Source organism: Urocitellus parryii, chromosome 15 (assembly GCF_045843805.1).
Source record: "Urocitellus parryii isolate mUroPar1 chromosome 15, mUroPar1.hap1, whole genome shotgun sequence".
NCBI lineage: Eukaryota > Metazoa > Chordata > Mammalia > Rodentia > Sciuridae > Urocitellus > Urocitellus parryii.
Window position 1 is genome coordinate 43,980,767 of NC_135545.1, and position 27,951 is coordinate 44,008,717.

Here is a 27,951-nt window from a genome sequence, read left to right on the forward strand (position 1 = left end):
TTTTTGCAAGTCTTTAATATCTGATTTAATGGAAGATGGCTGGATTCTCATAACTACAGCTATATTTAATCTGTAGTTAATTTGATTTAGTAGATTAAATAACCTGTCTTTGTACAGAAATAAACTTGGAAAGAGCATTCTAATTGCTTTTATCTACAACACTGAAATCCATCAGTTTATCCAGTACTTTAAGTGGATCTCTCATCCATGAATGGTTTGTAACACCAAGCACCATTGCTTGGAAAACATTAGTTCACTGAGTTATGTAGATCTTCCAAATGTTGACACATTCATTAAAAACATTTTTAAAATCAGAGTCACAGTTGTTAATATCAATAATCTTCAGAAAAGCCTAAGTATTTGGAAGGTATCAATCATATTAATACAAGCTTTCTAATTTTCATTTGGAGCTTGCATTTTCCCACTGGGAACAAACACTGTCAACTATTTTTTGAGTGACAGGTTCACTTTCTCATTCTAAAGAAAATGACTGCCAAATTCCCACGTCTGAATAATCCTAGTTTGTTAGCTGTTCCCTCATGTAACAATGGTGTTCTGGAAAAAGAGCACCTAGTTCCACATGCAACTCAAACACTCACACAAGTGCTTTTCCTGAAGACAATCATCATGTTTTGGTAGCAACAGAAATATTGCAGATAGACTCCCTGTTCTGCCACACAAAATACCAAAAAGATGTTTACTCATGGGTCTAGATTTAATAAAATTGTAGAATTTTTATTGCTAGAGTAAAAACATTCTTACTGAAACTGGTGATTTGGTACTGGGGATTGAACCTAAGGGCACTTTACCACTGAACTCGGATCCCAACCCTTTTTTAAAATTTCAAGACTGGGTGTGGAGGTACATGCCTATAATCCCAACTAAGCAATGGTAAGGCGCTTAGCACCTCAGTGAGACCCTGTCTCTAAATAAAATACAAAATAGGGCTGGGGATGTGAATCAGTGGTCGAGTGCCCCTGAGTTCAATCCTCAGTAACAAAAAAAAAAAAAAACCAAAAAACCAAAAAACACCATGTCAAATTTCATCTTTATCCATCCCCTATTGCAATTAAATGATTTTTTTAAAAAAATTTCAAGACAGGGTCTTGTTAAATTGCTGAGGCTAGCCTTAAATCTGCAATCCTTCTGCCTTAGTCTCCCAAACTCCACTGTGCCCAGTGAAACTGGTATTTTTTTAAAAACTTCATTTGGCAGTAAAAAATACAACACTTACTAATATAATTTACCATTGCCTTGAGCATGCTAAGGAACCAGTAATTTTACCTTTCACGTTTTGGCACTATGGGTACAACTGTCAATGCTTGAAAGTCAAATAACATCTTGGTTTTGTTATGAAAACAAGTTTGACCTCATGGGCCCGCTGGAAAGGCCTCAGAGACTTCAGAGATCCCAGACATGCACTGAGAAGTTAACTTACTTGATAAACTTTTAAAAAATTACTGTGACACTTTACAAAGCTTAAATGCATTAAAAAAAAATTCACTGATATTTAGCTTATCCTAAAGATGAGCATTAACAGATTATAGACTAAATGAGAAACTTTTTAAAAAGCAAACTAAAAAGACAAATGATACAGTATCATTAAGTAACTAGGGGATCAAGGCAATTGTGGTTTCAGCTTCTAAAATAGTCCCTAGTGATCACCACCTCCTGCATAGTCCCATTAACACCCTGTACCAGAGTTGGTTTGGTCTGTGTGAATCCTGCAAATAACCATGTGTATAAGCATGGAAGCAGATCCCCGAGCCCCAACTGAGTCTTTTTTTTTTTTAAGCTGTAAATAGACACAATACCCTTATTTTATTATTTATTTATTTATTTTTATGTGGTACTGAGGATGGAATCCAGTACGTCACACATTCTAGGAAAGCGCTTTACCACTGATCTACAACCCAACCCCCTACCCCAGCTGAGTCTTGAAATGACTGCAACTCTAGTTTACAGTTTGACTATAACCTCACAAGAAACCCTGAGCCACAACCATTCAGCTAAGCCACTACCAGATTCCTGACCTCTGGAAACTGAGAGATACTATTTATTGTTTTAAGCTGCTAAATCTTGGGAGTAATTTGTTCATACTATAGTAACAGTATACAGGACATATAGCAAGAGATCTGGAACCTGGCAAAGAACTGAAAAGCAGAAAGAAATCAACATAAGAAAAATATTTGACTTAGGGACTGAGAATTAAACCCAAGGCCTTTTTATTTTATTTTGAGTCAGGATCTTCAAGGCTGATCTTGAATTTTCAATCTTCCTGCCTCAGCCTCATGGAGTTGCTGGGATTATAGGCATTCACCATCACATTAGGCAGCAGCTGACTGTTTTAAGTGAGTTTAAATTTTGCTGATAGACTGTCCTAATGAAGCTCCAAAACAGGAGACTTATGAACTTAAATAATAAAATTTTATAACTACACACACACACACACACATACACACACACACCCTCCTCTAGAAGAGGGGTCAGATGGCAAATCTGTAATCCTTGTATTCTAAAGAAATTACATGAGTTACTCTGAACTGGTACCATTTCTTCCCATTCAAAAAAAAAAAAGCTTACCTGTTTTGAAAGGAGGGATGGATTTCTCCTTTCTTGCTAATTGTTGAGGGCCACAGCAAGTCGGGATGACATATGGCATTTTGCCAGAAGGGAGTGGTTGAGAGGTGATGCCAGGGAGCCATTGAGATGATGATGATTAAGATTAGCTGTGTATATTCAATTGTATATAGACCCCTGCTGTCCGCCTAGGGTGCCTGCTACTTTGGAGTTCTCCCGGGGATTCCTGGGGAGTTGGTTGGGGAAGTTCCAGGGTGTGGTATTGATGGAAGGGCCGCATGGGTGGTGTTCTCGCAGAGTTCGGAAATAAAGTTTGTTCCTCCTTGAGTGGCTCGTGATTTGTGCCCAGCCAGACTGTGGCAGCTAATGACTTTTCTGGCATCTTCGCACAATACGAACCTGACTAAACCATACAAAAACCCCCATTCTTGGAATTACTCCTCCTTGGAAGTGAGTATTATATAAGCATTCTTCTCAAGATGAAAAGTAGTTCCTACCTAAAGTCCTTAACTGAATAAAATATCTGCACCCCATGTATACTGGTTGTTTTTTTAAAACAGGGTATCAGTATCTTCCTTGCAAAGGAAAGTTTTCTTCCTTTACCCACATCAACCTCTGGAATCCCATCCCTATTTTTTGTTGGTTTTTTTGGGCGGTGGGGTGGGTACCAGGGATTGAACTCAGGGCCACTTGACCACTGAGCCACATCCCCAGCTAGGACAACAGCCTAGGACAAAGCAGAGTTTTCATCTTAAGCTCTTTATTTATAGACAGGGTCTCACTGAGTTGCTTAGCGCTCCACTTTTGCTGAGGCTGACCTTGAAGCAATCCTCCTGCCTCAGCCTCCCAAGCCACTGGGCGCCTTGGATTACCACTGCACCCGAAGGATCCCATCCTTTTATGTATGGAGTGCTTTTTTCTTCCAGTTTCCATACTTTTCTCAACCAAGTCAATACTTCAATCCCCATCTCTGTATTTCCTTGTCTCCAATTTTGGTTAATGGAGAAGAAAAATCTTTTTCTGACTGGTTTCCTCAGCCATTTCTATGTTTTTCAATACGAATAAATTCTATTACTTGTAGTTACCTGAAGCATAACACACAGATAGTTCCAACTTTCCAGATACTCCATCTCTTGATTTCAAGAAAATTGCCCTTGCCAGCCTTCTAGCATTCATTCTTCTATCATTCCTGTTTTTCTAGCTGGCTTATTATCCCAGAAGCTCTAACTCCTTATCTGTTCAAAGAGAATTTTCTCCATACCTCTCTTTTTTTCAGACAATTCCAAGAAAGAGCTCACAGTCAGTCCCTCATTTCAAAGACCCAGCTATTCCCCTTGGTTATTTTATTTATTTTTGTGGTACTGGAGACTATTTTAACAGTCTCAGGGTACCAGTATCTTCCTTGCAAAGGAAGGTTTTTCTCCCTTTACTCCATATCCACCTTGGGGATACCATCCTCTTTTTTTTTCTTTTTTTCAAGGGGAGTGGTACCAGGGCTACTTGACCACTAAGCCACATCCCTTTATAATTTTGCAGTACTGAGGGCCAGTTAGATAAGCACTCTACTACTGAGTTATAACCCTAGTCATTTTTTTTTCATTTTATTTTGAGACAGGGTGTTGCTAAATTATCCAGGCTGACCTTCAACTTGTGATCCTCCTGCCTTAGCCTCCTCAGTCACTGGGATTACAGGCATGCACCAAGGTCCTGGCTTCCCCTTGGTTTATTATAAACAAGAGTGACCAAATTCTAGATCAGATATACTTGTGACCCTTTCACAGCCTCCTGAATGGTACAATAACCTCCAAAATGTCAGTCTTCAATGCCAACCCACTTCCTAGGTATTGTGGTTTGCCGCAGTCTGGCTGGGCACAAATAACTGAGCCACCATGAGGCACTTGTAGGTTCAAACAGGAACTACTTTATTGCCCGAACTCCAGTGGAATTCCAGGCGCACTCCCCGGGAACTCTCTCAGCCCTCAAAGAGGCTCCAGGAGAACTCCAGGCGCCATCCCACTCGGCTGTGGCTCTCAACAGTGGTTCCCCTTGCCAGGGCCACAGTGAAGACCACAAAATCACAAAATCAGGATACATTTCAAATCTGGGTGGGAAAGGGTACATCTAAAGAGATAACATCTGTTCATCCTCTATCCCACCCAGAAAAGATTAAGAGTTGTGTCCTCAAAGACCCCTGATTTTTGCCTTTAAAAAAAAGAAAGAGGGCTGGGTATGTGGCTCAAGTGGTAGCCCGCTCGCCTAGCATGCGTGTGGCCCGGGTTCGATCCTCAGCACCACATACAAACAAAGATGTTGTGTGCTGAGAGCCATTAGCCAAGTAGGTATGACAATTTCCTTGCCAGCATACCCCATGTTGCTTAGAGGAAGGACTCGTGGAAATGGACTTGCCTTGGACATTTGCAGTGACACTGCATGTATGTTTGAGAAAGGACCCGGGTGGATCCGGGTTTAGGGAGGATCCTACTGGATTAGGGCGGTTCCAGGTTTAAGATTTTGCTGCAGAATGTGAATTTTTTCCCCAGAACGTGTTTGTAGAGGGCCGATGTGAGTTCGGGAATAAAGAATTGCTGTTTGGATCTACAAAGCTGTGAGTGGCTCGTGATTTTGTGCCCAGCCAGACTGCGGCAGTTGTGTCCGCCAAAAACTAAAAAATAAACATCAAAAAAAAAAAAAAGAAAGAAAGAAAGAAAGAAGAGTTAGAGCCTTACAGCCTCCTTGACCAGTTTTCTACTGGATTCGATCATTGCTTCTGTCAGTGTAAATTCCGTTTTAATCATTTCCAGCACATTGATAGCTGATTCCAATGGTGTGAGCTCAGCTTCCATATCAAAGGAACAGTCTAGGACAAAGCAGAGTTTTCACTTTAAGCTCTGTTCTAAGAGTGGAAATTATGTCCAAAAAATATACACATTTATGGCAAAGGATCATGCAAATATATGAAGATTTTCGTTTTTGTTGCTGACATACTTGCCACAGGCTTTTGTATAAGGGCAAATTCAAATCAATGAGTTTAAAGTGACATCATTTAATATTTCTCAAGATGGCTAAATTATTTTTTAACATATTCATTTGCCTCTCAAATTCAGGATAACACATCCTCCTCAGATGTAAGTGGCCAGAAACTCAACACAGTTTGCTAAACAGCTACCAATTTCAATTCAGGAAAAAAAAAATGTGCTCATACTTTGAAAAATTCTCTAACATGGGGAAAATATGTCCGTATTAATATAACTCACTTTCGACATAAACAAAGTTGTATTAACAATTAACAGGTGGGAGAAAACACACATACATACACACACACACACACATACACACAAGCAACCCAAAGAACCTTAATTGGAGAAACCTAGAGCCAGAGAATACACCCATTATAGAATGAAAAAGATCACCGTGATGGAAACAGCAGTGCACCTTAACCGGGAATCCTTCAGTTTCCGAATATAAGTTTGAAAACAAAACCCTACGTAAGCAAGCCCAGAGAAGAACACAAATATAGCCATACCTAAATTTTCCCCTTCTTCAATGCGTGACAGACACTGCATAACCCGAAGCAACCGGGACACCGTATGCTCCTTCCCCAAGGGCCTGACAAGCAAAGCTGAGAAAGAAGACATCGTTGGCTTGACGACCCCTACCCGCTACCCAGCGCTCACAGACCCCTCCTTCCCCGGGCCAGGCCCTCACCCTGCATGATGTCCCGGATCTGCCTGAAGTCCCCGTACCGGCTACCCCGAAAGGCCCGCAGCGCCTCGTGGAAGTAGAACTTGAGCACCCAGCGATTCACCGCCTCCTCCAGCCGTGCCTCCCCCGCGCCCCGCTCCGCCGCGCCCCCCAGCCCCGGCTCGTGGCGCCCTCGCCGAGCCCGCCCGCTACTGCGAGACGCCCGTCTGCCCGCAGCCCGCCCGCTGCCGTCGTTGCTCCCGCCTCCTCCCGCCATCGCGTCCGATCGCCGTGCGCCCTCCCCGCCTTCCCGGCTGGGCCGCTTCCTCGGCTGTGACGCCGATGGGTCACGCACTACGCCCGGGCCGGAAGCGGGACCCGCAGTCCCGGCTCCAGCGGCCATGATACGGACGGTGTTTCAAGCCGCCCGAGGGCTTCTGGGAGGGAAAGGACCGGGGGCCCCAGCCCCCCTTCCGGCCTCCGTAGTTCCCGGAGTACGCGCCGCAATGCCTGCTGGGGCTTGAAGTCCGCACCACCGAGACCCGGGAGCTCCTCTCCAAACTTAAGAATTCGATGCTGGAGACGTGGGACTCAGTAAAGATACTGAAAAGTAAGTACATGCAGACTAATCACTTTGAAAAGTGTGCAAAGGAACATAACAGATGAAAGTTTAATAAACAAATTTACATTTTAGCAAATAATTTATAAAGCCTATGTAAGCCCAAGCAAGGTCAAGAAATAGAACCTCAAAAGCCATTAGACATATAATTTTCAAAATTCACAAAATAGCACATTTTGTGGCGGACCAAACATTAAAAATAAGCAAGTTCAGCTGGGCACTATGGCTCATACCTGTAATCCCAGCAGTTGGGGAGGTTGAAGCGGAAGATAGCGAGTTAAAAGCCAGCCTCAGCAATTTAGCGAGGCCCTCAGCAACTTAAGACCCTGCCTCTAAATAAAATATAAAAAGAGCTGAGGATGTGGCTCAGTGGTTGAGTGCCCCTAGGTTCAATCCCCAATACCAAAAAATTAAAAAATAAAAAATAAAAATAAAATAACCAAGTTCAAAACAAGCCTCAGCTATTTAGCAAGGCCCTAAGCAACTTAGCAAGACCCTGTCTCAGAAAATAAAAGAACTGGGGATGTGACTCTGTGGTAAAGCGCCCCTGGGTTCAATCTAGTACATACATACATACATGCGTACATAATACATGCATGAATACATACATAAATAAATAGAATAAGCAAAAGAATCACCCACAATCCCACATGAAAAGAAAGTTGACATTTAGGCTTCTAGACTTCCAATGTCTTCTACCATTCCAGGTAGTTGAGATTGAATCAGAGGTCCTCTACCACTAGTCCTTCTGTTTTTTGTTTGGAGAAAGGGTGCTGCTAAATTGTAGAGGCTGGCCTCCAACTTGCAATTCTGCTTCAGCCTCCTGAGTCACCTGGATTACAAGCATGTGCCATTGAGCCTGGTACTAATGCCTATTTATATGTGTGTGTGTGTGTGTGTGTGTGTGTGTGTGTGTGTGTGTGTGTGTTTGAAAAATGGGATGGTACTACGCGTATTCTTTCATGCCTTCATTTTTATTAAACATGCAATGAACATCTTTCCATGTCATTTTTCTACAGTATCTTTGACAGCTACATAGCACCCCAGTATATGGATGAAGGAAAGTTGTTTTGTTTAGGCTACTTAAAAGTTTTGTAGAACATTTAGCCAGGTGTGGTGGCACACCTGTAATCCCAGCAGCTGGGGAGGCTGAGATTGCAAGTTCAAAGCCTGCCTCAGCAATTTAGCATGGCCCTAAAGAACTTTGTGAGACCCTGTCTCAAAATAAAAAGTTTTTTAAAGGGCTGGGGTTGTGGTTCAGCAGTAGAGCGCTCCTCTCACACGTGCAAGACCCTGGTTCAATCCTCAGCACCACATAAAAATAAATGAATAAAATAAACGTATTGTGTCTAACTACAACTAAAAATGAATTTTTAAAAAAAACTTTTTTAAAAGTGCTGGGGGGCTGGGGATGTGGCTCACGCGGTAGCGCGCTCGCCTGGCATGCGTGCAGCCCGGGTTCGATCCTCAGCACCACATACCAACAAAGATGTTGTGTCTGCCAAGAACTAAAAAATAAATATTAAAAATTCTCTCTCTCACTCTCTCTCCTCTCTCACTCTCTCTTTAAAAAAAAAAAAAAAAGTGCTGGGGATGTTGGTTCAGTGAGTAAGCACTCCTCTTTCAATCCCCAGTACAAAAAAAGAATGAATGAATGAATGAATTGAATTAATGAAAATACCTGGGCACAGTGACCCACACTTATAATTCCAACGACTTGGAAAGCTGAGACAGGAGGTTGAGGTACAAACATGGCAAATTCAAGACCAGCCTCAGCAACTTAGTGACCCTGTCTCAAAATAAAAAATTTAAAGCGGTAGGGATGTGAGTTCAGTGGTAGAGCTACCCTGGGTTCAATCTCCAGTACCAAAATAAATAATAATGAAAACAAATCTCACAGAGAATGCATTGGCTAGACAAGGTACCTTAACCTAATAGCAAGTTCCAATTTTTTGTGTTTGCTGGGGATCAACCCAGCACCCCACCCCATACTCACCCCACACATGCTAAACATAGTGTACTGCCATTAAGCTACATCCCCAGGTGCATTCCAAAATTATTCGTCTAGGGCTGGGGATGTGGCTCAAGTGGTAGTGCGCTCGCCTGGCATGCGTGCGGCCCGGGTTCGATTCTCAGCACCACGTACAAACAAAGATGTTGTGTCCACCCAAAACTAAAATAAATAAATAAAAATTATTTCTCTCTCTCTCTCTCTCTCTCTCTCTCTCTCTCTAAAAAAAAAAAAAAATTATTCATCTAGTTGCTCAATTTAGAATGGAAGAAGGGGGCTGGGGATGTGGCTCAAGCGGTAACGCACTCGCCTTGCATGCGTGCGGCCCGGGTTCGATCCTCAGCACCACATACCAACAAAGATGTTGTGTCCGCCGAGAACTAAAAAATAAATATTAAAAATTCTCTCTCTCTCTCTCCTCTCTCACTCTCTCTTTAGGAAAAAAAATAGAATGGAAGAAGGCCTCTATAGAAAGTAAAGTCTAGGGCTGGGGTTGTGGCTCAGCGGTAGAGCTCTTGCCTTGCACGTATAAGACTTTGGGTTCCATCCTCAGCACCACATAAAAATAAATAAAGGTATTTTAAAAGAAGAAGAAGAAGAAGAATAGGGGGAAAAAAACAAAAGTAAAGTCTACTTAAAATTCAAAGGGCACCTTTATCAAAGCAGTTTCTCAAAAGAAATGGCATTCATCACAACAGACATTCTCTGCCATGCAAGACCTCTCAAGGATAGAAAGTGGTGGCAGTGTTAGGGAGACAACTTTGGAGGGTAGCTCCAAGTCTAACAGTAGGTGGCTCTGTTGTAGGATGAGTTCTTGGTCCTTAAATGGGTAACTGACAGATTATGGCCTGCCACGGTATAAATTATCTAAGTGTCTGTCAAAGTCTTGAGTTGCATGTGTGCTATGGTTTGGATCTGAAATGTTCCCCAAAAGCCCACGTGTTGAAGGGACAGTTCCAGCCCAATACTATTGGAAGTGGTGAGATCTTTAAGAGGTAGGGCCTCATGGGTCACTGGGGATATGGACTTGCAAGGAGTGTGGAACCTCTCCCTTTTCTCTTCTTTTCAATCTTTCCCATTACATCTGTGAGGTAAACAACTCCAGTATGACCACATGCTTCTGCCATGATGTGTTGTCTTTCCACAGGCCCGAAAGCAATGACACCAGTTGATCATAATAGAAACCTCCAAAGCTGTGAGCCAAAATAATTATTTTCTCTTTATAAGTTGATTATCTCAGATATCTGTTTCAGTAAAAGAAATCTGACTAACACAATAAAGCCCATAACAATGAAATTGAGGCTGGTAATTCACATACGGGGTCTGATGAGGTATGGGGTCATATTCTGAAGGGGACAGGGAGTTCACTCCAGTTTCTTACATATGGGGTCTGTTAGGGATGCACATCTGGAGCATACAGGAGAATACACTCCGCTTTTAAATCACAGCACAACCTATTATTCATATCTGAACAGTTGAAGTGTTTGGAGTCATTTTGAAGCTGCATAGTTTAGTCCAGTCATGGTGGCACATGCCTGTGATCCTACTGATTTGGGAGGCTAAGGCAGGAGGATAGCAAGTTCCAGGCCAGTCATAGCAATTTAGCAAGACCCTCAGAGACTTATCGAGACCCTGAGTTAACATAAAAAATAAAAAGGGCTGTGGATTTGGTTCAGTGGTAAAGCCTGGAAGCGCATGGTCCACAAATGACAGAGGCAGGAGACAGGAAGCAGACCTCCTGTCAGCAAGCTTTCCTTTATTCTGTAAGCAAAGTCAATCATGAGGCATGGGAGGACTCATTTTCTAGGTATAGGAAATGGCCCTCGGGTTGCAGAAGGAGTCTGGGTTTTATAGTTTACGATGAGGGCAAAGTAATCACTGGAGACTGCAGATGTGCGGTTTGGACAGTCAGGGACCTAGCTTAGCAGGTTCAAATTTTAACTCAAGAGAGCAGTTGTAAAAAGTTTGAAAATGAGTGTCACTGGGAAAAGCTCATAACTCCGTGTTCACTGCTTATCTTCCTTCCTCCAGGACCCATGGTTACCCAGAGCTTCACTATTTGCTTTTCTCCTTCCAGGACTCATCTGCAATGAGAAAGGGTAAAAGTGTGAGGCCCAGCGTTTCATTATTTGCCTCCTTCTTCAGGACCCATTGGGGTTGGGAAGGGGCAAATGTTTGCTTTTGGTGGAGATGCTGGGCATGAACCTGGGAAGGGATAAAAGTTTGCTCTTTCTCTGAGGATCCTTTATTTATTTATTTATTTATTTATTTATTTATTTATTTGAGAGAGAGAGAGAGAGAGAGAGAGAGAGAGAGAACTTATTTATTTATTTTTTAGTTTTCGGCGGACACAACATCCTTGCTTGTATGTGGCGCTGAGGATGGAACCCGGGCCGCATGCATGCCAGGCGAGTGCGCTACCGCTTGAGCCACATCCCCAGCCCCGAGGATCCATTATTACTGGGAAGGGATGTATTGGGAGAGGTTTAATGTTTGGCTAATTTCCCCTCCCTCCTCCCAGTCACACTACCCGCGTTGCCGGGTTTCTCTTCTCGCGACTAAAAGGCTCAGGGGTCACTCTAGTTAAACTGGGCTAACTGGGCTGCACGAAATAACCACACAAGAGACACAAATACCTTTTTCTTTGGGGTTGCTAAGGAGAGGTCGCAGGGCTGAGGTAGATAACAGGTCACCCGTTTATTGGCAAGCGCTTCCATATGTCAGTTCCGGAGCCCAAGAAGTTAATTCTTATTGGGGCTAAGGCTTCCCACCAGCAGGGTTTGAACATTGGCGCTGGCGGGAATGTTTCGCGCCAGTGAAAGAAACAAAGAGGAGAAAGAGGGTCGTTAGATGCCATGCTGGGGTTTTTCTCTGGGGTGCTGCTGCCGTTATATGTTTTCCCAACATTCCTCCCTTTTTGTTTTCTTAGGAATTGGGGCGTCATTGGTCAGATCTGGCTGCTTCCAGCTGTGCAGGGGCGGTGTAGGGCCTAGAAGGGGAAGTGGAAGAATGTTGGGGGAGGGCCAGGTCTGGGGATGTCATGGCAACCAGAAATAAAACCCAGTGGCTATAGACTGCTACTTCCGTAGGGGTGAAGTCTATGAAAGTTCCCTGAAACCACAAGTCGTCGATGGCGTCCAACCAGTCCTGGATGGAGGAAATGGTTGGTATCAGCCACTGGTCCTATAACAGAGACTAGGAAATATTGGAAGCGTTGCCTTGACATGGCGTCACCAGCACCTGAAGAAAATCAGAGCAAACAAAAGCAGGATGAAGATAAAAATTAAAGCAAATGTCAGTTTTTGGCAGAAGTTCCATGTCGGGGGGACTGACAGAGAAGAGGCCAGGGGCCATGAGGAGGCTTAAAAGGACATAAAGGCTCAAAAATACAGGATGGCAGATTAAGAGGTTCTCCGGGCTCGTTGTCTCCCACTGTCCGATGTCCGTTGCATTCCATCGCGCCTGGTAGTGAGCTTCAGCAATGAGTGAGCTGTTCTCTTGAAGATGTTGGGGGCTCATCGGTCACCAGAGGCTGGTAGTACCTAAGCAGAGGCTGGTTGAAAGTTTGGTTAGAGATCTTCCGTAATTGGCCCTGTAGGAAGCGAAGCAGGGCAGGAACAGACACATCAGGAAAAGAAGACATATGGGCCCTAAAAGAGGCAACGGCCACGATTGGAAGTGGGCTAAAAAGAAGGTGGCAAATGGGTTTTGGTTTGGTGGATTTTTCAAAGAGGTAGCCAAATCAGTGAGCTTGACTACATTAGTTTCCACAAGGCCTGATTCATTGATGTAGTAACAGCATTCTTCCCTCAAGAAAAGAAGGTTTCACCTTTTTCGGCTGTGAGTAAGTCTCTAGCTCGTCAATTTTGAAGAGTAACTTGAGCCAAGGATGTGACCTGCCTTTGTAAGGATGCTAGAGATTCTGCCGTAGAAGTGAGCGCTTGTTCAAGTTTAGAACTTAAGTCCTCTACAGCCCATAAGGAGTGTCCTAGAGCTCCACCAGAAATTCCGGTTCCCGCTGCAGATACAGCCAGTGAGAGACCCACCAGTATTGGAAGGGAAGCAGCCCGCTTATTCCTCGCTGGGGAGACAAGAGGGCCTGCACTTCAGCTGGGGTATAGAGAGTCAATTGCGGGACAAGCGTCACCAGTATACATGGCGTAGAGGTGTTGGTGAATAAGATAGTGATGAGAGAACCATTACACCAGAAGAATGAGCCAGGTGGTGCATAGAGGGTGAAGTTAAAGGTGAAGTTAGAGTGGCAAACTTTGACTGGGAGACACCCAAGCCCAGGAGGCAGCGCTGGGGAATCATAGTATGGTGAGACTCCTCAGGCTCCCATAATGGAGCGTCGGGTGAAAGGGTTTGGAGAGAAAGGCGGGCAGATGGAGTGGAGAAATTTGAGAGGTCAGAAGCCCAGAAGTTCAAGGGAACCGCTGCAAGCAATGGTCGAGTCAGAGAGGCGCATAAGTAGCAATCAGTTGGTGTGATGGCGGGGAGGGTTAGATTTAAGAAGGTTACAGTTTCAGTAAGTAGTCCTAGCCATGAATACTGTGGTGGACTCCTGACATTAGGCTCATATGGATCCTGTATGGAGTCTAACAACTGCTGTTTGGAATGCTTTAAGAGGAGGAGGATGATGTCCCCTGGAAAATGGTGATGACTGTGAAAATAACACTTAGAAGAGTGGGCGTCATGGTGGAGTACGGGCGGTTATACGAGACAGACGAAGCTTTAGAGGATAGTTAGGATGTGGAGAGCAGGAGTAAAGGGGAGGTCTAGGAGGTGACTCTTGAGGCTCCTCTGGGGTAGTCTTGTCATCAGCAGGTGGGGCGGCCTCCTGGTGATATGGCTTCAACAGGATTCCTCAGTTTGATCTGCTATGAAGCATAGCATTGCTGAACATAAGTGGGATGAGGTGGCCCAGTTGAGTCCAGTAACATTAAGGGCCCGATTACAGCCAGTGAAAGGCCAATCGTCTTGGCCCATAGACTGAGAGCGGATGGTGCCATCCTGTTGCCATGTCGCTTGGATGTAGAAGCGCCATCTGTGGGTTGGGATAGAAGCTTGAGAGAGATTAATGATTAGTAATAGGAGAGGATTGGCGAGAAACTTTGAGTTTGGTGGGCCCCAGCATGGTGGAAATATGACTGTATGGGATCCTGTCTGGCAAGGTTTCAACGAATGAGAATGTCGCTCTCGAAGTAAAACTGCATCACCCTGTTGAAGAGGGTCCGATTTAATTCCCGATTGTGCTGCAACAGAAGTAACAGATGGTGCAGGAAGACACCAGTCTGCGTGTTCTCTTAGGAGTTTGTATAGAAGCATGAGATAGGGCAGGTGGGACACAAGGGGAGGAGGAGTGACAGGAAAGTTTTAGTTGATTAAGAAAGGCATCCATAGAACAGCTCAAAGGGGCTAAGGCCTGAGGGGGCTCTAGGGGTTGCCCGAATTTGGGAGAGGGCCAATGGCACAAGAGTGGGCCAGGACAGTCTGAGTTCAAGCAAGTTTAGTGAGATGATCCTTAAGAATGCCATTAGGCCTCTCAACCTTATCCGAGGAATGGGGTCAGTGGGGGATGTGGAGCCTCCAAGTGCTGTTAAGGCCTTTGGAAACTAGTTAAACAATCCGAGAAGTGAAGGCTGGACCATTGTCTGACTGGATGGAGGCAGAAAGTTCAAACCTAGGAATGATCTGCTCAATGAGGATTGAGGCAACAGTGTCAGCAGTTTTCCTGGAGGTAGGGAAGGCTTCTATCCAACTGTAAGAGAGTGCTATCCCCAAATTACAAACAGTTAAATCCTGTGTCAAGGCCTGACCAAAGTGGTAGGGACTGTCCCTGAAGCCTTAGGGTAGGCCTGTCCATGTCAGCTGTTGAAACCTAAAGACTGTAAGGTCTTCCCATGTGAAGGCAAAGAGGTAATAAGAGTCAGGATGCAGAGGCACTGTAAAGACATTAGCTTTAAGATCCAGGACAGTAAAGTGAATGGTCAAAGGGGGATATGAGAAAGAAAAGCATGAGGGCTGGAAACCGAGTGGCTGGGAATAACTGCCTCATTAATTAGGCGGAGTTCCTGGACTAAGTGATAGGCTCCTGAGGGTTTGCATACCAGAAATATAGGAGTATACAGGGGGAGTCAGTAAGGATTGGGAGTCCCTGCGCCAGCAACCGGTGTATAATGGGCTTAAATCCCTCCCTATGGGTTTTGGAGATAGGAAATTGGGAACACAAGGAAGTTTAGTTTGGTGTTTCAGCTGGGTATGGACTGGCTTTTGGTGGGAGGCAATAACCAGCATGGAGATGTCTCAGACCTAGGGATCAGGGGGCAATGGCACAGTAGGTACTGTCAGGTCATTAGAGAGGGTAAGAGTTAAAGGCCAAAGGAGATGGGTGGTAGTATTCTTGGGGTGTAATTGGAGGGTGGCTCCTAATAATTGGAGAACATCTCTGCCTAGGAGAGGAACTGACAGGATGGAATGACCAGAATAGTGAGTGAATGGGTGTCCCTCTAGGGCACAGGCCAGCTTTACAGTTCTGTTTGGAGAGAAGGGTTTGTTATCAATCCCCATAACTGAGACCTGGGAAGGAAACAGAGCCCTAGAATGGGCAGGCAAGACAGAATAGGTAGCCCCCGTGTCCACAAGGAAGGTTATGGACTTACCCGATGCCTGGAGCATTACCCTGGGCTCGGAGAGGGCTGAGGGGGTCTTTGAATCTGTGCTTCTTCAGTCTTCTGCAAACCTCAAAAGTTCAGGAGAGGGGACTGCCTGACTGGTCATACCCCCTGCGTAGAGGCGCCAAGGAAGGGCCAGCCAGGGGCAGTCAATCTTCCAATGTCCTGTCTGCTTACAGGTGGGGCATAGCCTGGAAGGAGGCTGTGGGTTTGGGCATTGGCAAGCCCAGTGACCTTCGCATCCATATTTGAGGCAAGCCTCTGGTGGAGAGGAATGCTGGTTCGCCTCTGAAACTTTTGCTGGAGATGTAGGCCTCAGGGCTGCTGCCAAGGCCTGGGTTTGGGGTATTACCCTCTTTTCTGCAATGGAGCCTGCTTTAAAAGCCATTTTCACCAGATCTCATATAGGGGTCTGATAGTCCTTCTCAGCTCATTTGAGCTTTTTCTGAAATCATAGGCCGATTGAGTAATGAAATGGGTTGCTAACACTGTAGCCCTGATGGGAGACTCAAGATCTAGCTTAATGTATTTGATTAGGGCCTCTGTAAGGTGGTTGAAAAATAAGGATGGATTTTCATCAGGGTTCTGGGTAATGTCCTTCAGTTTATCAAAGTTAACTACCTTATTAGAAACTGCTTGCATGCAGTCCCAGTTAGGTTCAGTTATGGGATGTGCACTCAGGCTATCCATTCAGCACCAGCTACTTCCCTGAGAGGACAAAGGAACTGTGAGTTATCTGATAAGAGGGATCAGTGAGGCACTGACAGGTGGGGGGGAAGGGCTTATCAGTAGAAGAAGTGAGCAGAGTGTCGGGAGGGGGAGAGGCTCTGAGGGATCCGGAGATCCCACCCATTGCAGCCAGGTGGGACCCATCCTGCCTGCCTGTTGGAACTGGGCGGCAAAGGGAGACGCGAGTCAGGGGCTCATGCGAAAGCTGCTGTGGCGCAATGAAGGTAAAGGACAGCGGCTGAGGTGGGATCCCGAGGCCTCTGGGGAGGGGGATGTCTCCGCGGAAGAGGAGGGGAAGTGCACAGGCAGGGCCGCGGGGGCGGCTGCAACAGGGAAAGGGAGAGGACAGACACGGAGGACGAGGAGGGGGCAGTGCACAGGCAGGCAAAGAGGGGAAGGTTGGGAACAGAGAGCAGAAAGCAGGACGGGGAGGCCTGGGAACTCTTTCTACCCTTTCAGGCGCTGGCAATAGTTAAAAGGTCCCGGAGGAAATTTGGATCTAACAAGCCTTCTGGAGGCCAATGATTGTCATTATCTACCGGATATGTGGGCCAATCTTGGGTATAGAATATGATATGAATTTTGGGCTTGAGGTCCAGGGAGAGAGAGAGTAGCCAAATTCTTTTTTTTTTTTTTTTTTTTAGAGAGAGTGAGAGAGGAGAGAGAGAATTTTTTTAATATTTATTTTTTAGTTCTCGGCGGACACAACATCTTTGTTGGTATGTGGTGCTGAAGATCGAACCCAGGCCGCACGCATGCCAGGCGAGCGCACTACTGCCTGAGCCACATTCCCAGCCCCAGTAGCCAAATTCTTAAGAAGACACTTGAGTGGTGAGGCTTCTGGTATAGGCCAGGAGGCACCCGTGGTTAAAGAGTGGAGAAGGGACAGAAAAGGGAGAAAAAGAATTAACCCGGGTCGTAGAAGCTTCCTGGAAGCGTAGAGCAGATGGAGGATCACCTGGGCATCCCCGAAGTGACCAGTCCACTGCAAATAGGCACAGAGGGCACAGCTCAGTCGTCACCGACGAAGTGCAGTCTGTGTGACCCTGTAAGGTCTAGGCCGCAAGCCACCTGACATCAGGAAAATTTTTCCACCGGAACGAGAGAATCAAGGAAGGAAAGACAGAGCCCCAGCAGAACGCAGCTCTGGGCTAGAAGTTCAGCTCCAGGCTGAACACAGCTCTGGTGGGGGAGGAAGAGACCAGGGGGCCTCTCTTGTGTAAACCCAGAAGCCTCAGGCCCCAAAGAAGTGGGTCGCCAGAGGATCCACTGCGACCAGTGAAGGTTTTAGTGGAGTGCATTCCCTCCTCCCTACTGAGCATCAGGAGAGTGCCGGAGGGAGTTGGTGAGCCGGGGTGGGGGAACCTTACCTAGACCCAATCAGTGGTGAGTGCAGGGAGCCCGCGCCCAAAAAGACAGACGAGGGTGAAATGTGTCATTGGTGATGGTGGTTGCAGAGACGGGGCTCGGTTTGTCAAGCACACTGTCTCCTGGGTTTCGGCACCACTGGAAGACTGGAAGACGCCACACCACACGACACAGATCACCAAAGAGGTTTCCACTTTATTACAAAAGGCTGTGTGTTTATATAGGTCTAAGGAGAGGTTGCAGGGCTGAGGTAGATAACAGGTTGCCCGTTTATTGGCAAGCTCTTCCATATGTCAGTTCCGGAGCCCAAGAAGTTAATTCTAATTGGGGCTAAGGCTTCCCACCAGCAGGGTTTGAACATTGGTGCCGGTGGGAACATTTCGTGCCAGTGAAAGAAACAAAGAGGAGAAAGAGGGTAGTTAGATGCCATGCTGGGGTTTTTCTTTGGGGTGCTGCTGCCGTTATATGTTTTCCCAACATTCCTCCCTTTTTGTTTTCTTAGGAATTGGGGTTGTGGCTCAGCAATTGAGCGCTCACCTCGAATGTGTGAGACCTGGGTTGGATCCTCAACACCACATAAAAATAAATAAGAGAAATAAAGGTATTGTGTCCAACTACAACTAAAAAAATAAATATTAAAAAAAAGAAACCACCTAAAAATGTGTGTCTCCCCCTTGCTTGCACGTTTTAAAGTTGACATCTGAAGTTTTCATTTTACCATTTTGTTTTTTCTTTAAACTTGAACAAGAGTGTTCATAGCAGACTTGTTCCAATTGTCCCAACTGGCAACAACCCAAATGTCTAGCAATGAGAGAATGGATTAAAAAAAATTGTGGATTTTCGTACTCAGCTATAAAAAGGAACAGAGTGGATGAATCTCCAAAACACTGTTTTTTTTTTTTATATATATTTTATTTACATTTTAGTTTTCAGCAGACACAACATCTTTGTTTGTATATGGTGCTGAGGATTGAACCCAGGCCGCACCCATGCCAGGGGAGCACGCTACCTCTTGAGCCACATCCCCAGCCCCTCCAAAACATTGTTATACAAAAAGAACCAGATGCAGAGTAGCTTGTGTATGGTTTTGTTTATCTGAATTCTTGTCCTTGTATTTTGTTAATATCAAACAGCTCTGGATTTAAAATATGATTTAGGGCTGGGAATGTAGCTCAGCAGTAGAGCATGTGCTTAGCATGCTTGGGGTCCTGGGTTCAGAAACCAAGAACCAGGCAATTAAAAAAAAAAAAAAAACAAGCAATTTAAAAAAAAATTCAGGTCTGATTCAGACATGTACTTTTTATATCCTGGGCATGTCACCTAACCTCCTGAAGCCTCAATTTATTCATCTGTAAAATTGACACAATAATAAATAAGAATAGATTGTGAGGCAATCCCAGTAATCAGATGCAGTTAATATCTCCTTCCTACATAAAGATCACACTATGAGAATAAGGCTAGAAACACTTATAGGCCCCAGCAGGTTCTCTTTCAAATGTAAAGACCATAAGGCTTACTGGTGGGTGCCAACATTCCAGTCAAATTCTTTTGTGGGGAGTGGGAATAGAAGGCAGGGCTAAACCCTGATGAAAGTGACAAAAAGGATTCAAATTCAAAGGCTAAGATAACAGTAGCTGGGAGTGGTGGCTCATGCCTACAATCCCAGCCAGTCTTGGAGCATCTGGGGCAGGAGGATGGTGAGTTCAAACCAGCCTTGGCCCTAAGCAACTCAGTGAGACTCTAAATAAAATACAAAATAGGGCTGGGGATGTGGCTCAGTGGTCGAGTGCCCCTGAGTTCAATGCCTGGTACCAAAACAACAAAAAACTCCTTTTGTGTTTTCTGCAATTCTACCTTCTTTATAAGTTAAATAGCCATATGCATGTGTACCTCTTATTAGAGATACCTAATTTTTCTAAATTATTTAATGGGGTAGGCAGGTTTTTAAAAAAGAATGCGAAGACCACTCTACTAAACAAATTGTGGGTCTAGTCATTTTCACTTCTCAGCATTGTTGTGGGGATCAAATGGGATCTCACAGTAAAAGCAGCTCTAAGTTTTGACACAGGAAGCCTCAGGGAGCAACAGGAGTATATCTTTTTTCCTTTTGTGATTATATTTTAAGTGCCATGGAGTACATGGAAACAACACCCACTTGGAGCAGGAACTGCCAGGGAAAGAGCCCAGAGGACGTGACATTTGGGTGGGTCGTGAGTGATGGTGAAATCTGTCATCTCTTTTTATGGCTGCAATCTGTCTGCTGTCTCTGGCATGTTTCCCACCTGGATTTCATCTGCATTGTATTTTATCTGATTTAGAAGGGCCCAGAGGGAAAACTCTAGGCCTTACCCCGACATGAGCATGCAGGGACCCCTTGTATCAGGTACCAAGTAGTGGTTGGTGATGGGTCCATATTTGCTAGACAGATGTATGTCACCAAGGGCAGGGTTGGGCCTTTTAAGAATTTCTGCCACTGTAGTGCTACAGGATTCCTGAGTTTCACCCACACATGGCTCTCTTCCCAAGCCCTAGCCAGTGGCCAACACGTACACCAATAAACTCACCCACTTGCCCAGCACCACCACCCCTGAAAGTGGCGAAATGCACACCGCACCCCGCAGGACAATCTTGTCTCTGGGAGACAGAGATAGAGTCTAGCATTTCGTAGACACTTGATAAGCATTGATAAGCATCTGGTGAATAATAAATGAATAACTATATTGGGATTAGGATATAGAAGTGAAAAACCAGCCTCTACCTCAGAGCAAAGCTTGTCCAAGGAAGGGACATGACATTTGTTCTTGAAAAGACCCACAGATCACTCCTAGGCACATTCCCACCCTGCTAAGTTGTTTATCTACAAATAACAGGAGAGATCTGCTGCACCAGGTGTCCCTGACTCAGTGAGGCTAGGTGGGGACCCATAGCAACCCCCTAGCAGCCACCAATCAGCATGAGACAGGGGAATACCTGGGATGCCAGATGACCCTCCCAATAGTTTATGGTGGTTGATAACGTGTTTGGAAACCATGTAGTTCAGCACGAATACCCCTCTTGGCTTAAACCAATCAGTTCAAATGAATCCCCCTCTTGTAGTAACCAATCACCCCTACCCAACTTGTTCCAGCCAGTGAATGTGCTAATCATGTTTTAGAGTTGTTATTTGATTTTCCCGAGGTGTGTGATGATTTGCTAAGAGATGCTATGATGTATGTGAAGTCCCTGCCTTCTCCAAAGAATGTATAAAACTGCTGCAAACCCTGGGCTCTGGGCCTCTCAGCATCACCAGTTGCTGTGTGCGCGGAGGACCAAGCTAGCTCGCAATAAACACCTCTTTGCTGCTTACATGGATCTTGGTCTGTGGTGGTCTTTTGGAGGTCCCGAATCCGAGCATAACAGGAGCTGCTGTTTAGAAAGAAATGAGTAGATTATGTGCCTGTTCCCAATCCTGAATGTGGATCAGAATCACTGGTGGAGCTATTCAGTATTCAGATTCTAGACTCCTACTCCTTGTCCACCTGCTGAACCATAATGAAGAGGGAGATACACAGAAAGGAACTACAAATTTCACTTTATTTGGGGGGATGCTGGGGATTGAACACAATGGGGCATTCTACCCCTAAGCTATATCCCCAGCCCTTTTATTTTGAGTCAGGGTCTCAAACTTGGGATCTCCTTGCCTCAGACTCCCCAGTAGCTGGGATATCAGGTGGGTTCCACTGCACCCAGCAGATTCTGGTTTTGATGGCCCATCAGTTATGGGAATGATAGAATTGCTGAATATCTAGATTCACTTTTCATTTAAAGTGCGAATTTGGGCTGTCGTTGTGGCTCAGTGGTAGAGCGCTTGCCTAGCATGTATGAGGCACTGGGTTCTATCCTCAGCACCAAATAAAAATAAATAAATAAATAGTTAAAGAAAACAAGAAAAAAGTGCCAATTTGGCAATATCTGTCAAAATTCAATATTTTTGAACCTATACTTTCTACTGACCTTATCCTATACCAAAAACATAGGTGTAAGGATATTTAGGGAAGTATTTTTTGTTCATTTGTTTGCTTGTTTCTTTGGTACCAGGGATTGAACTCAGGGATGCTTAATCACTGAACCACATCCCCAACCCTTTTATTTTTTCTTTTGAGACTGGGTCTTGTTAAGTTGCGCAGGGCCTTACTAAATTGCTGAGGCTGGCTTTGAACTTGCAATCCTCTTGCTTTAGCTTCCTGAGCTGCTAGGATTACAGGTGTGCACCACCGCACCCAGCTATGGAAACATTTTTTTTTTTTTGGTGGGAGGGATTATGGGGATTGAACTCTGGGACACTCAACCATTGAATCACATCCCCAGCCCTTTTTTGTATTTTATTTAGAGATGGAGTCTCACTGAGTTGCTTAGTGCCTTGCATATGCTGAGCCTGGATTTCAACTCCTGATCCTCCTGTCTCAGCCTCCTGAGCCACAGGAATTACAGAAGTGCATCACGTGCCCAGCAAGGGAAGCATTTTTGAGCAGAAATATTTGAAACTAGGAAAATGTGTCATTCATTAGACACATTCTATTGAGCATTATTCTAATTACCAGATAATAAAATTCCTACTCTTATAGGGATTTACTTTTTTTTTAAGTTGTACACACTATACCTTTATTTTGTTTGTTTGTTTGTTTATTTGTTTATTTTTTAATGTGGTGCTGGGGCTCAAACCCAGTGCCTCACACATGCTAGACAAGTACTCTACCTCTGAACCCCAGTCCCAGCCCCTAGGGATTTACTTTTTAATTCCATCAAAGGAAGATGGAATGAATAATTTATAATAACACTGGCAATGAATATTATACCTTCATCAAAATGAATAAAGTTTGTCAATAGATACTGCTTTGAAAAAATATTCAGTTTTTTTTTTAACTTTGGAAGCTTTTGTATGAGTTAAATTGAATTACAAAAGCAAGAAGTTATAAAACTATGTGCAATATTGTCTTATTTGTATACAAAAGTTATACACACAAAAAAAAGTTTACACACACACACACGTATATATACTTATACATTAATAGAAAAATTGTGAACGTTCAAAAATTTTTAGTGACAACTAGCACTGGAAAATGGAATTGATGAGAGAGAGATTTTGCTTTTCTCTTTAGACCCTTTCATGCTGTTTAAAATTTTAACCTAAAGAATGATTGCTTTAAAAAAAAAAAGAATGATTGCTTTTCTAATTTTTTTTTTTTTTTAAAGAGAGAGTGAGAGAGGAGAGAGAGAGAATTTTTTTTTAATATTTATTTTTTAGTTCTCGGCGGACACAACATCTTTGTTTGTATGTGGTGCTGAGGATCGAACCTGGGCCGCACGCATGCCAGGCGAGCACACTACCGCTTGAGCCACATCCCCAGCCCTCTAATTTTTAAACTATTAACAAATATCCCATATAACCTTGAGATCCTGTGAGGTTTTAAATTTCCAGCAGGGGGCAGCAGTGACTCTCAAATATCTCTGACGTCAATGCTAAGTTGAGGATTAGGGTCCACAGGTTTCCAATTCAAGGTTGAAAATATTGTCGTCCTTGGATCATTGGATCACAAGGAACAAAAAGCAGTAACTACAAAAATTTTTGAATACTGTAGGAATTGTAACAAAACATTTTCTGTATGATTCTTTTACTAACATTCTCTCTGAGTCTAAACTGCCTTTTCCTCTATGCAGCATGGTGTGTGTGTGTGTGTGTGTGTGTGTGTGTGTGTGTGTGTGTGTGGTGGGGGGGGTGTTTGTTTTAGTTAACTGAGTATTGAATCCAGGGCAACTTTACCTCTGAGCTACATCACAGCCCTTTTTATTTTCTATTTGGGGACAAGGTCTGTCTAAGTTGCCCATGCTGGCCTGAATTTGGCAATCCCCGCCCCCCCCAGCCTCCATGTTTGCTGGAACTACAGGCTTTGCCACTATACCTAGCTTGAAGCTTGGTTTTGTAATCTGATAAATTCAGAAGGTTTAATAAAGTAGTCTTAAAAGTTCTCTTTCCATCTCTGAAATACTAAGGCTTTACAAATCAAAATCAGCATCAGGAAGAAACAAGCCCCAGTGCCCTCTGAAATTAATTGGCTTTATCAAAGAATCTGCTTTATAACCCTTAGCAGATCAGAATGAATTATTACCAGTTTATCTTTAGTGTAGATCAAAGAATACTTTTGGGGGGATGGGGGTGGGGGTATGCGTTGGTATTTATTCAACTCACTGATGGAGAAAAAGTACTCTCTCACTCTATAAATGTTTAGCATGTGTATAAAGGTCATAGGTCTGGTGTTCAGAAATTACATACAGGCTTACGAAAGAATCTTCCCCAGGCTAGCCAAATTAAACAGCAGGCAGTTGTAGAGAAATAAACAGAAGTTAACTTTTAACCACAAGTATCTGTTCTTACTGCTCAACAGGAGGGGCCGGAGAGGGTGAGAGGGCTCTGGCTACTCTACCAAGAAGCTGGGCTCTTTGAAAATCTCACCCTCCATCCACCTTTAGAAAACATACAGTATATATATTGTAAATATCGGAATCATAAACTTTTACAGTTTTTCCTTATGCTCTCATAGCAGCACTCTTTCCACAGATGCCTTTTTTTTTTTTTTAAAGAGAGAGTGAGAGAGGGAGAGAGAGAGAGAGAGAGAGAATTTTTTTTAATATTTATTTTTTTAGTTTTCGGCGGACACAACATCTTTGTTTTGTATGTGGTGCTGAGGATCAAACCCGGGCCGCACGCATGCCAGGCAAGCAAGCTACCACTTGAGCCACATCCCCAGCCCCGCAGATTCATTTCATCCACTTGTTTTCCTCAAGCTGTGAGTAACTATTGTGAGAAGTAGTTGATTGTATATATATATATATATATATATATATATATATATATATATATATATATATATAAAATAAATGGTTATTGTGTCACAATCCTGCCTCTGGCTCATATATATTGAGCACTTGCTAGACTATGTCAGGTGTGCTGGGGGTGAAAGTGTCAAAAGATGAATTAGACTGGATCATGCATGTGCTTAAGACAGTTTTTGAGGTTGAGGCAGGAGGATTGCAAGTTTTAGACCAGCCTGAGCAAATCAGCGAAGCTCTAAGCAAATAAGTGGAAACCTTATCTCAAAATAATAAAATAGAAATAAAAAAGGATTTGGGTTGTGGCTCAGTGGTTAAGTGCCCCTGCGTTCAATCCCTACCAAAAAAAACCCCATATTTTTGAAGGAGTGAGGAACCAACAAATATAACATGGTAGCATGTGAAAAATATTAAAGAAACATAGGCAAGGGTGAATAAACAGGGCAGCATTACTGGAAGGTTAAATCCTTGGACTGTGGAGTCCCCACTTCTTAGCTATAGGACCTCTAGTCGTCAGTTTCCTCGTCTGTAAAATGGGAATACTAATAATTTCTACTAAAGGTAATTACTAGCCAGGTGCAGTGGTGCCCGCCTGTAATTCCAAGAACTCAGGAAGCTAAGGCAACCAGAACTCAACTTTGAATCCAGAGGGATGTAAATCAGTGGTAAAGTACCCCTGGATTCAATCTCCAGTACCCAAAACAGAACAAAACAAGACAAAACAAACCCAAATTTTAGTTAATAATATTGTTTAACAAAGCTTAGACAAAATAAGAATCATTCATACAACCACATTTCTGGAATATGGCCACCCCTTTCTCAAATTATTCTGAAGTCTCCCATCACCAAAAGACACACTTCCTTAAGATTTATTTCTCCTCAGATAGAGTTGTTTTGTGTTTTGTTTGGTAGTGCGGATTATACTCAGGGATGCTTCACCACTGAGGCACATCCACAGTCCATTTTTAATTTTGAAACAGGGCCTTACTAAGTTGCCAAGGGCCTAAATTGCTGAAGCTGGCTTTGAATTTGCAATCCTCCTGCCTCAGCCTTCAGAGCCCCTGGGATTACAGGTGTGCAGCACCATACCCAGCTTATCTTTTGACTCTACTGTAATGTCTCCAGAAAAGAATGATGCTACAAGGGAGTCCAACTCCCACATTCCAGAATCTTAGATTAGGTCCCAGGGAAGGAGAACTGAGACCAGGAATGGATGTCAGGATGGGAAATCAAGACAGGTATGAGAATCACATGGATAATTTGTTAGAAAATGTCCAGGGCCTACTGTCTGAGACAGTCACACTGCTCCAAATTGAGTTTCATTACGTACTGCACCGACATTTTCAAAAAAATAATCACAATAAGGGCTTTCACATGATCTCCTTCTGAAACCAATTCCCTTCCCCACCAGTTTGTTTATTGTTTTTTCCCAAACACTGACTCACCTCTTTCATCTTTAGTCAAGGGCATTGCTTTGCAATGCTACAGTGGCTGCCCAGTTCAGCTTCTGAGTCTTGGCAGGAGGGTGTGTGAATTCTTTCATCTGAGACCCTGTGCCCTCTTACAGCCATACATGAACGAATACTGTGCCTCTCTTCTTTAGCCTACTGAAAACGCCTCTCCCGGAAGCCTTCCCTGATGAGTTTTTTACTTTTGCCTTGTGTTCTGTATCACAGATGCAATAGGGTTGTGGGAATGCAACCAGGGGTGTCCAGAGGTCTTGTGTTGAAGAGTTGTGGCTCTTCCCACTAGGGGCAGCATGGCTTTATGGAATAGGCAGGGACTCTGGAATCTCTTTGGCAGGAATACTTGCAAGTTCTCAAATTCATTCTGGCTGTCCTTTGTCACCTTGGAACTGATGCTTATTTTTGTGGGCTGTTGTCTTCCACCCCAACTCCTCTAGGCAGCTGTCCCTTGTCTTTACTTCTTTCTTTAAAGGCACCCCCTTTTAATCCTCTAAAGCCCTACTAACACTACCCCATGCACCCCAACTTTTACTGTTATGTCCTCATCTGTTCGTTGGGGATAATTATAGTCTCTTCCTCACTGGATTCTTGTAAGAATTAAATGAGATCAGGCATGTTCACAGGACTCAGCACCTGGCAAGTTATGGCAGTCGCTTTGGACTGACTTGCTCAAAACCCTTTCTAACCCCATTTCTGTCTTGCTTCCTGAACTATAGAAGCTGGAAAACTAAATACTAGACTTCTCAAACACTCTTGGAGCTACTGTTCTGTTTGTGATTTAGTTCCACTTGTGTGAGACATTAGAACTATGGGTTATATGGCAAGAGAGGCAGAATGTGAAGCATCCATTTTACTGGTGCTAATCAGGCAGAGATCATGTGATTCTGGAGCCAACAGCTATGATGGAAGCTTAGAAATTTTGAAGCTTTCAATTTATGATGCGTTATTTAGGATGTAACTCCATGGTAAGTTTTTTTTTTTTTTTTTTTTTTAAAGAGAGAGTGAGAGAGGAGAGAGAGAGAGAGAGAGAGAGAGAGAGAGAGAGAGAGAATTTTTATTATTTATTTTTTAGTTCTCGGCGGACACAACATCTTTGTTGGTATGTGGTGCTGAGGATCGAACCCGGGCCGCACGCATGCCAGGCGAGCGCGCTACCGCTTGAGCCACATCCCCAGCCCCTCCATGGTAAGTTGAGGAGCATCTGTAATTGATAATCTAGACTTCATTAAAATTAAAGATTTAGGTGGCACATGCCTGTCATCCCAGCAGCTCAGGAAGCTGCAGCAAGAGGATTGCAAGTTCAAAGCCAGCCTCAATAATTTAGTAAGACATTGTCAGCATGACCTTAGGCCTGAGCCTAAACAACTCCATTTTAAAACTCCAGTTTGAAACCTGCAGTCTTACCAGGTAGGCCTAATGGAGCCCTCCAGTATGGCCCTCAGACGTAAACAAGTCACCCTGCTAAACTCAAGTCTCTGAAAGGCGTAAACAAGTCACCCTGCTAAACTCAAGTCTCTGAAAGGCGCCAGATAAGAGAGAAAGGCAAAAAGATCTGGGTGGAGACGACCAGACCAGATGTTTTAACCCCAGGGTAAATGAGAGTCGGTGGCAGCTGATAGGGATTGAAAGGGAGGTTAAAAGCCCCAAAATGTGATATAAATATTGGAGCAAATGAACATTCAGCCAGCCGACACTGATACACACAAGCCTGAGAGCCTGGTGAGGACCTGGACTGACATCCCAACTCTTCTCGTCTGCCTAAACATCTGTGTTGTTCTCACTGCTTTCAAACTCTATAGCTACATCTTGACCCTGGTGAGAGCCACAACTTCTCCCCCTGACCTCTGCTTGACCAGCTGTCAGCTCCACCCCAGGAGAAACCTGCCTTGGTTCCTGATCTGATCACCATGGTCTGAGTGAGTGTGCATCTGCTGGACTTAAAGACTAAGAGTTGAG

The 27,951-nt window shown here is 44.1% G+C and overlaps 1 protein-coding gene and 2 long non-coding RNA genes across 5 annotated transcripts in view; 1 reads left to right on the forward strand and 2 right to left on the reverse strand.

The window, feature by feature from the left end:
- The window catches only part of Terf2 (telomeric repeat binding factor 2), a 28,516-nt gene extending 21,846 nt beyond the window's left edge, over window positions 1–6,670 (reverse strand). For all 3 annotated transcript variants that reach the window (XM_026404525.2, XM_026404523.2, XM_026404526.2), the window contains exons 1-3: window positions 6,286–6,670; window positions 6,104–6,199; window positions 5,307–5,437 (exon numbers count right to left, since the gene is read on the reverse strand). In XM_026404525.2, the coding sequence (XP_026260310.1) occupies window positions 5,307–5,437; window positions 6,104–6,199; window positions 6,286–6,664 (606 nt within the window). In that variant the 5' untranslated portion in view covers window positions 6,665–6,670. The remainder of the gene's footprint in view (window positions 1–5,306; window positions 5,438–6,103; window positions 6,200–6,285) is intronic.
- Window positions 6,671–6,767: 97 nt separating this feature from the next.
- Window positions 6,768–27,951, forward strand: part of LOC113193737 (uncharacterized) — a 37,263-nt gene continuing 16,079 nt past the window's right edge. Inside the window, exons 1-2 of the long non-coding RNA XR_013342462.1 lie at window positions 6,768–6,871; window positions 27,795–27,911. This is a non-coding gene — a long non-coding RNA (uncharacterized LOC113193737). The remainder of the gene's footprint in view (window positions 6,872–27,794; window positions 27,912–27,951) is intronic.
- On the reverse strand, window positions 10,591–26,240 carry LOC113193736 (uncharacterized). The gene is made up of 3 exons (XR_003302177.2): window positions 25,975–26,240; window positions 21,009–21,067; window positions 10,591–10,975 (listed from the first exon to the last, which is right to left on the reverse strand). It is a non-coding gene; the product is annotated as an uncharacterized LOC113193736 (long non-coding RNA).